Below are 9,801 nucleotides of genomic sequence, written 5' to 3' on the forward strand. Positions count from 1 at the left end.
GAAATATTCTAGATTTTTTTAAATTTAAGTTTAATATTTTATAATTTGAAAATAAAAAATTAAAGATAAAAATAAATATTAATATAATTTAAAAAAATAAAATCTCAAATTTATAATATTGATATTAAAATTTGATTAAATATTAAATATATAATATATTTTTATATATTAAAATTTTAAAAATATAATTCATTGATGTTGGTAAGTTAAAGGTCACTTTAATTTATTTTTAAATGAACATGACTTTGAATATTTTTTTAATTTTTGAATGCAGATTTCATAATTGTGAGTAATAGTGCAGAATTAGTTTATGGAAAAATTTGTGGTAAAGAGTTGAAATTTGCAACATTTAAGGCAATAGTGCAGAATTAGTTCATGGAAAAATTTGTGGTAAAGAGTTGAAATTTGCAATATTTAAGATAAACACGGAGGAAAGTGAAAAGGTAAAAAGAACTACCCAATTTTATTATTACATTTTATTTGAAAAATAATCTTTTAAATAAACTATATATAGACTCCTGCCTATTGGTTTTAGTTGGAACCTTTGAAGATTAAACTCTTTCACTAAACCAAATTCTACACCGCTTTCATAATGTGGTTAGTGTGCATAATAACTGAGAATTACAGTATTTAACTTATTTACCCAACGCTTTTACTTATTGCATTAGCTTGCTTTGACCCCTCGCTACGCGAAGAGCCAAGGTTCCGAAGAATGTGCCCTTTGGCAACTGCCTGCCGACGCACCTGATAGTACTTTATAGTCATCCTCAGACTTTTGCGCGGCGGAGATTCAGCGAACGGTCTCGCCTTCAAAGTTCAAGCCTGCGGCATGGACCTCCATCGCAAGCGAGCAGCCGCACCTGAAAACTCTGGACACTGCTGCAAAGATCAAGCAATCCTGAGAGATGCCACAAACCCAACGTCGGTATTTCCTCACTACACTCACATTTAGAACCCATCAAAGCCAAGTGTGCCACGGACCCTCTTAATGAAGCTATCAGGCCAAGCTTTATTAGTGATCATGGCCGCTCACTGCAGCAGTAGCACCAGCGGTAGTGACCGTGCGATCGACATTGTTTACGGACATGGGATTGTCAACCGGCATGGATCACACGAAGAATGTTCCCCTTCCAATTTCACAGAAGACAGCGAAGACGATGCCAAGGCCTCAAATCCTCGAGATTTCATGGCGATTTTCAGAGAACAGCTCTGCGAGATTCTGGAGGTATATCAGCCATACTCATTTGCGTTTTCACATTTTCTGGCCTCCTCCTTTTCTCATAATCCCTCTTTAATGTGGAATAATTCGTTGACCATAAGGCTGCCCATATAAAGAGTTCGTAGCTCTCTGGAGAATTGGGCTATTTGTACTCGCCACATTTTAGTTTTACATAAACCCTATATATGTTGTCAGCTCCAGGGGAAATCATTGGTTTTAGACTTTCGTTTGGCTATCCCATAACAGACCTATCATGGAGAAGATCCCTCGAACATTATAGTTATCAACATCTTACAGAGGGAAAAAACCCTTATTACCAATTATTTCTCACTCTGTACTGTTGAACCCTTATGACAAATTATTTCTAACCCTCTAATGTTGAACACTTTGAAGGATCTTTCCCCAGCGTGCTATTTCATTTTCTAGCTTTCAAATTGAATGTTTCATAGCTGGTTCTAGATACTGCACTAGCCACAACGATTGTCTTTCTATTAATACGCCAATTTTAGGGTTTACTGGCCAGCGGCGGAGGTAAGTTATAAATTTCATTAAAACCCCTAACTAGATTTCGGTGAGTGTACAGTGCGTTTCCTGTAGCAGCAGCTCTGCTTTTGAGATGCGTGTCTTGCGAGATGCAGAGAAAGCTATAGCCACAGCTGAGAGAAAAGCGGGCTTTAATGTTGTAGAGAATGCGGAGCAGAAGAGTCGTTCTCGCCGATTCGTAATGGAGAGTCTCCGGTCAGAAGGATACAACGCGGCCGTCTGCGAGTCACGGTGGGATCAAACGATTGGGCATCCTTCAGGTCAGTATTGTGTCTTTTCCAAATAGCAATACCTAGCACCTCTACGGTCTAACTATTAATCTTTTTTAGTTAACCTTTAACCTAGGGTTTCCTCATAAAACCGTGATTGTGTCGAGAGAGGGTTGATCCTCTTTTTGGGTCTTGTCCGTACTATCACTATAAACACAACGCATTTAGATTTAATAATTGCTGTCATTCTTATGTTTTGGTTTCATGTGGGAGAGACTTGGTGTGGGCTTGGGTGTACAGGCGATTACGAGTTCATTGATGTGATTACCGAGGAATCGAAGTTGAAAAACGGGCGTTTGTTCGTGGACATCGATTTCAGGGCACAATTCGAAATCGCCCGAGCTACTGACGAATACAATGCCCTACTGCAGAAGATTCCGAATCTGTTCGTGGGAAAAGCAGACAAGTTATGTGGGATCGTGAAGATCATGTGCAACGCAGCCAGAAGATCGCTGAGAGAGCGAGGAATGTGCATTCCACCGTGGAGGAAGTGTTGGTGATTTTTGATGGGGAAAATACCAAAACCAAGATTCAAACTAAACACAGAGGCAATGCTCTGTTTTACCTCCACAGGATTTTTTATACACAGACAGCTTAAAAAAATTTCACTGAGTAACAGAGGATTTCACCACCATAAAATATTTCTATTCATTAAAACAAAAAAAACTAATACATCCTCTTTTTCTGAGAGAGATTTACCACTGTAAAATCATTTTCATATTCACTGCTGTGAAAAACAACTTACTGCTGTAACAAAAGTTTACATGAGCTTACTGCTGTAAAACAAAATTTACATTCACTGGTGTGTAAAACAACTTACGCTCCACCATTTTCTTTATGCACTTGCAAAACCACACATGGTTTTCCTTCACCTCTGTTTTTCAATGCCCACACAAAAACATTACAACATATTTGTGCACTGCTGTGCATACACCCTCTGGTTCTTCTTACTGCCGTAAAAAACCAGTTTTCTCTTTACTCCCGTGCGCAATACATACCAAAAAAAATCAACACACATAGCCATGTATAAAAAACATAATAAAAAAAACTAACGTGGCCCATAACCATATTAAATGGCCTACACCTAAACTTACGTAAATGCATATATAAAAAAATACAAATGGGACGTATGCCCATAACCATTTAAAACAGGCCTCCACCAAACAATTACGAACAGCATTAAAAGCCATGACTTTTCTTACACGGCGGTCAAACCATAGACCTTTTACTCCACGTAAAAATTGATTTGACGTGGGCCTGTGCACTTTCCGGAGATCGACGGTGAAGATTTCATGCCCAGATCACTTGGCTGATCCAACGAGGTTCGCACACCAACCTCGGGTAAAACAAACGAACTTTACTGTCCGGGGAAAATGGTTTTGGGGGGTTCGTACACTGGACGCGTGTCTCATGCTGAATGTGTTCGGAGGGCTCCAAGGAAAAACAGCCTTTGCCAAAAGGCGGTGCGAACAAGGTAGATGGTTTTGTTTGGTGGTTTTCGGCTGCGTTGAAATTACACTTTTAACACTCCCCTTTAATTTCAACAGCTGGGCATTCTGTCATACCCAGACACTTCCTCAAAAATTCAAAGCTTTTCTGGTCCAGTGGCTTTGTCAAAATGTCTGCTACCTGTTCCTGAGTCCTGCAATGTTCTAAGACAATTTCTCCATTGTTCACTAACTCTCTGATGTAGTGAAACCTTGTGTCGATGTGTTTCGTTCTCTTATGAAACACTGAATTCTTTGACAAGGCAATAGCTGAGCTATTGTCACAAAAGACCATTGTCGCTTTTGCCTGCTCCTGGCCTAAGCTTCTCAACATTCTTCTCATCCATACTGCCTGACATGCTGCTGCTGTCGCTGCCACATATTCTGCCTCTGCTGTAGATAATGCTACAATGGACTGCTTCTTAGAAGCCCATGAGATGGCTCCTGAACCCATATTAAAAACATAACCGGAAGTGCTCTTCCGATCATCTACACTTCCAGCCCAATCGCTATCTGTGTACCCAACCAAATCTGAATGTTCTGAGGCATGATATAGAATTCCAAACATTTTGGTACCTTTGACATACCTCAAAATTCTCTTTGCTGTCTGCCAATGTGCCTCCTTTGGCCTCTCCATGAACCTGGAAATCAAACTAACAGCATACATAATATCAGGCCTAGTTGTTGTTAAATACATAAGGCTGCCCACAATGCTTTTGTACAGACTAGGATCAAAATCCTTGCTGCTGTCCTCTCTGCTGAGCTTTAATCCCATCACTGTGGGAGTGATTGCTGCCTTGCATTCTTCCATCTTAAATCTGCCCAAAACTTGATTTACATATCTTGCTTGAGATATAAAAATTCCTTTTTCATTTTGATCTACTTCTATGCCTAAGAAGTATCTCAACAAACCCATGTCAGTCATTTCAAATTCATTCTTCATGACTGATTTAAAATTCTCAATAAGATAAGTATCATTTCCAGTGAAAATAACATCATCTACATACAAGACAACAATTAAAATTTTACCATCCTTTTCCTTGATGTAGACTGTGGGTTCTCCTTCACATTTGTCAAATTCATTCTCCAATAGATATGAATCTATCCTGCTGTACCATGCTCTTGGCGCTTGCTTCAGCCCATAAAGAGCTTTCTTCAATTTGCACACTTTGTGCTCTTCTCCTTTCTTCTCATATCCGAGAGGCTGTTCCACATAAACCTCTTCCTTTAACACTCCATTTAGGAATGCTGATTTCACATCCATTTGGTAGACTTTCCATTTGTTTTGTGCTGCTATGGACAGCACTGCTCTCACGGTTTCCATTCTTGCAACCGGGGCAAAAGTCTCCTCATAATCTCTCCCATACTGCTGCTTGTAGCCTTTGACAACAAGCCTTGCTTTATGCCTTTCAATCTTGCCTTCAGCATTGCTCTTGGTCTTGTAGACCCATTTCACACCAATGACTTCTTTGCCTTTTGGTAATTCAACCAAATCCCATGTTTTGTTTCTTTCTATGGCATTGATTTCCTCATCCATAGCTTCTATCCATTTCCTATCTTTAATAGCTTCTTCAAAATGGATAGGATCATCAACATGACAAAACAAGGCAAATAAGGAATTCATTCCTTCTTCATAAATTTCACTTAGATTTCTAAACTTCTTACCTCGTTCACTTGGTGTGTAAGTGCTTGAAGATGCACTTGAGTTTCCTCCTTGTGGTGTGCTTGGAGAAGCACTCTCATTGATCCTCAATGGTGTACCTTGTTGTTCTTGTGTTGGTGCTGCTGTTTGGGGATTCATTTCAGCCACCTCTTCTTCATCCTCATCATGAGACAAACAGTTTTTAACATTCACTGTTTTCTCTATGCTTCCATCCCAAGCTTCCTCTTCAATGAATTGAACATCCCTGCTGACAAAGAACTTCTTGGTAGATGGAATGTACAGCCTGTAGGCTTTGGATTCATCACTATATCCAATAAAGATACACTTCTCGCCTTTGCTGTCCAACTTCCTCCTTAGCTGATCCGGAATGTGTGCATAGGCCACACACCCAAAAACTCTCATGTGGGTGACTCCTTGCTTTCTCCCACTCCATGCCTCTTCTGGCACTTTGTTCATGACTGCCTTTGTAGGACACCTGTTCAAAATATAAACTGCACAATGTACAGCTTCAGCCCAATACTCATTTGGCAAATGCTTTGCCTTCAACATGCTCCTTGCCATCTCCATGATGGTTCTGTTCTTCCTTTCAGCAACTCCATTTTGCTGTGGGGTGTACCGAGTTGTGAACTGTTTGTGTATTCCATTTTCTCTACAAAACTTTAGGAATTCATTTGAGATATACTCACCTCCTCTATCAGTTCTCAATACTTTTATGTGCAGCCCGCTTTGGTTCTCCACAAGTGCTTTGAAGTTTTGGAATTTCTCAAAGACTTCACTTTTGTTCTTGAGGAAATATATCCAAGTCTTTCTTGTAAAATCATCAATGAATGTCAAGAAATATAGGCTGCCAGCTAATGATGGAGCTTGCATTGGTCCACACAAATCTGAGTGGATAATCTCTAAGGGTGCCTTTGCCCTTATGCTTTTCCCTGATGGAAAACTCTCTCTATGTTGTTTGCCCAATATACAGCCTTCACAAAGGCTATCCGGCTTCTCTATCAATGGTAATCCCTTTACCATTCCTTTTCTGCTCAATAAGTTTAGGCCTCCAAAATTTAGATGCCCGAATCTCAAGTGCCATAACCAGTTCTCATCCTTTGGCACGCTTTGGAAAGCCTCTTGGGTGACTGCTGCAATTTCACCTTTGTTTTTCATGTCTGCCCTGATCCGGAGAGGGAACATCCTGTTCCTTGTCATCTTCACTTCAGCAATGCATCTTTTGCTGGGTGGTATGTCCATGATGGTGCACACATCATTTACAAAGTAAACATTGTAACCCTTTTGGATAAGCTGTCCAACACTCAATAGGTTACATCTCATTCCGGGGACATAGTATACATCTGCTATGGTTTTCCTTTCTCCTTGTTTTGTAAATATTTTTACCTCCCCTTTTCCCATAACAGACACTTTACTATCAGTTCCTAGTGTGACCTCTGATTTCAAATTCTGATTTAAGGCTGAAAAGAGGGCTACATTCCCTGTCATATGGTTGCTGCAACCTGAGTCTAAAAACCATATGTCCTCACTATGTGTTTCAGCCATGTTACAAGCTAACAGGACATTATTTTGACTGCTGTTTTCTCTTGTAACATTTGCATTTTGTCTGTTGTTCATATCATGCTGTTTCTTTCTACAATCACTAGCATAATGTCCATACTTTTTGCAATAATAGCATTGAACATTAGATTTATCATACCTTTGTCCTTGAGCCTGATACTGATCTCTTTGTTGGCTGCTGCCTTGACCTTGGTTCTGATTTGTATTGCTGCCTCTTCCTTGTGCATTTGATGAGCTGTTCCTTCCTCCTCTATTCTGGCTTCTGCCTCTTCCTCTTTTGCTTCCTTTTCCTTGACCTCTTCCTCTTCCAAAGGACATCTGGGTCTTGAAGGCTTGCTCAAGAGATGAGTTTTCATTCCTACTCAACCTCTGCTCATGAGTCATCAGTGATGCATGTAGCTCATCAACTGAATATTTTGAGAGATCCTTTGTCTCTTCAATGGTGGTGACTATGGCATCAAACCTTGAGGGTAAGACCCTCAATATTTTCTCCACTATTCTTCTATCTTCAATTGTTTCTCCATGAGTTCTCATTTGTGTGATTACACCAATCACATGAGTGAGGAATGATTCAATGTTGTCTGACTCCTTCATGTTCAAGTTTTCAAAATCCTTTCTCAGCATTTGCAATTTTGCTGTCTTCACTCTCTCCATGCCTTGATAGGCTGTCTTGAGGGTTTGCCATGCATTGTGTGATGTTGTAGCTGCTGCTATCCTTGGGAATATACTCTGGTCCACTGCTTGATACAACAAGACAATGGCCTTTGCATCCTTCTTCCTATTGAGTTTCAGTTGATCCTTCTCTCCCTGAGTTAGTGCATTGAACTCATTTTCATCTGCTGGTTCCTCAAACCCATATTCTACTAGTTCCCATATATCCTGAGCGATGAACAAAGCTCTCATGGTTATAGACCAGTAGTCATAGTTCTTCCCATTAAAGTGTGGGAGCTGGGTGTTGAACATACCCATGCTTGTGCTTGCCATTCCTTGCATCTTGAACTATGGTTTTAAATCCTTGACTGTGATTTTTTTTTAAAAAAAATGACTGTCTTCAGCAATAACAAGAGAAATGCTTTTGGGGAATACCTGAATCCTTCGCTGTCTGAGTCTTCTGTCTGCCTGAGAGGTTTTGCTGCAGCAACAACCTTCTCCCTTCAGCTTCTTTAACTTTTTAAAGAGCCTGGGCCTGCTCTGATACCACTGTTGGTGATTTTTGATGGGGAAAATACCAAAACCAAGATTCAAACTAAACACAGAGGCAATGCTCTGTTTTACCTCCACAGGATTTTTTATACACAGACAGCTTAAAAAAATTTCACTGAGTAACAGAGGATTTCACCACCATAAAATATTTCTATTCATTAAAACAAAAAAAAACTAATACATCCTCTTTTTCTGAGAGAGATTTACCACTGTAAAATCATTTTCATATTCACTGCTGTGAAAAACAACTTACTGCTGTAACAAAAGTTTACATGAGCTTACTGCTGTAAAACAAAATTTACATTCACTGGTGTGTAAAACAACTTACGCTCCACCATTTTCTTTATGCACTTGCAAAACCACACATGGTTTTCCTTCACCTCTGTTTTTCAATGCCCACACAAAAACATTACAACATATTTGTGCACTGCTGTGCATACACCCTCTGGTTCTTCTTACTGCCGTAAAAAACCAGTTTTCTCTTTACTCCCGTGCGCAATACATACCAAAAAAAATCAACACACATAGCCATGTATAAAAAACATAATAAAAAAAACTAACGTGGCCCATAACCATATTAAATGGCCTACACCTAAACTTACGTAAATGCATATATAAAAAAATACAAATGGGACGTATGCCCATAACCATTTAAAACAGGCCTCCACCAAACAATTACGAACAGCATTAAAAGCCATGACTTTTCTTACACGGCGGTCAAACCATAGACCTTTTACTCCACGTAAAAATTGATTTGACGTGGGCCTGTGCACTTTCCGGAGATCGACGGTGAAGATTTCATGCCCAGATCACTTGGCTGATCCAACGAGGTTCGCACACCAACCTCGGGTAAAACAAACGAACTTTACTGTCCGGGGAAAATGGTTTTGGGGGGTTCGTACACTGGACGCGTGTCTCATGCTGAATGTGTTCGGAGGGCTCCAAGGAAAAACAGCCTTTGCCAAAAGGCGGTGCGAACAAGGTAGATGGTTTTGTTTGGTGGTTTTTGGCTGCGTTGAAATTACACTTTTAACAGGAAGTATCGTTACATGCAGGCCAAATGGTTGGGTTCTTACAAGAGGACTACCAACCCAGGTTGCAGTGGCACTTTGCTTCAGTTTCCTTTCTCAGGGATTGCGATTAGGGATAGAGGGTGGGATGCTACCGTTGTGCGGCAGATGAATAAAGATAACAGTACCACTGAGGGATATGTGAAGGCGAAGTCAAAATGTAGCAGGAAGGGTGATAAGCGAGTTGCGTCTTGTGATCGTTTATCAACGGGAGGGGAGCAAGAGAGACCAGTGTTGAGCACGGCGTTCGCAGAGGCGGGTGACAACGAAACCTGACACCATGCTTGAGTAGTTTTGAAGTGACTTATAAAGGAATCTTTTGCATAATAAACACGATTCGTGAATCGTAATGATCTTGCAGCATTGTTTTCCTCTTTCGGATTGTATCTTGTATCTTATAAGGCAATACACCACTTTTTCACGGGCATTGATTCATTTAATTTTACACAATTTGAGACTTTTAAGTTGAGCCTTTTATTTTCACGGGCATTGATTCATTTAATTTTACACAATTTGAGCCTTTTAAGTTGAGCCTTTTATTTTTAAGCTAGTATGATGTGTAATTTTGTTGGTTTGTAATTAAAGTTGAAATTTTATTACGTAAATTAAAATATATATATTTTTCAAATAAAAATAAATAATAATAAGTATATAAAACATTTAAAATAATATTAATTCATAAAAAAAATTACACATAAAAAATTAAATGTTTATGGAGACATATTAAATCTGTATTTAAAATAAATCTATCCTAATATTACATTACAAACATATAATAAGTTTAACTCAG

At 39.4% G+C, this 9,801-nt stretch overlaps 1 protein-coding gene across 1 annotated transcript; it reads left to right on the forward strand.

Annotated features, from left to right (window-relative positions):
* Positions 1-694: 694 nt before the first annotated feature.
* Positions 695-9,461, forward strand: LOC149185187 (uncharacterized). The gene is made up of 4 exons (XM_089419057.1): positions 695-1,225; positions 1,803-2,022; positions 2,272-2,516; positions 8,976-9,461. The coding sequence occupies exons 1-4, from the start codon at positions 989-991 to the stop codon at positions 9,285-9,287; spliced, it is 1,014 nt and encodes a 337-aa protein (XP_089275183.1). The 5' UTR covers positions 695-988; the 3' UTR covers positions 9,288-9,461.
* Positions 9,462-9,801: the final 340 nt, after the last annotated feature.

This window comes from Pinus tabuliformis, chromosome 3_2, assembly GCF_031772625.1.
Source record: "Pinus tabuliformis cultivar Carrire ecotype Pingquan chromosome 3_2, CPIR1, whole genome shotgun sequence".
In the NCBI taxonomy this organism is placed as follows: domain Eukaryota; kingdom Viridiplantae; phylum Streptophyta; class Pinopsida; order Pinales; family Pinaceae; genus Pinus; species Pinus tabuliformis.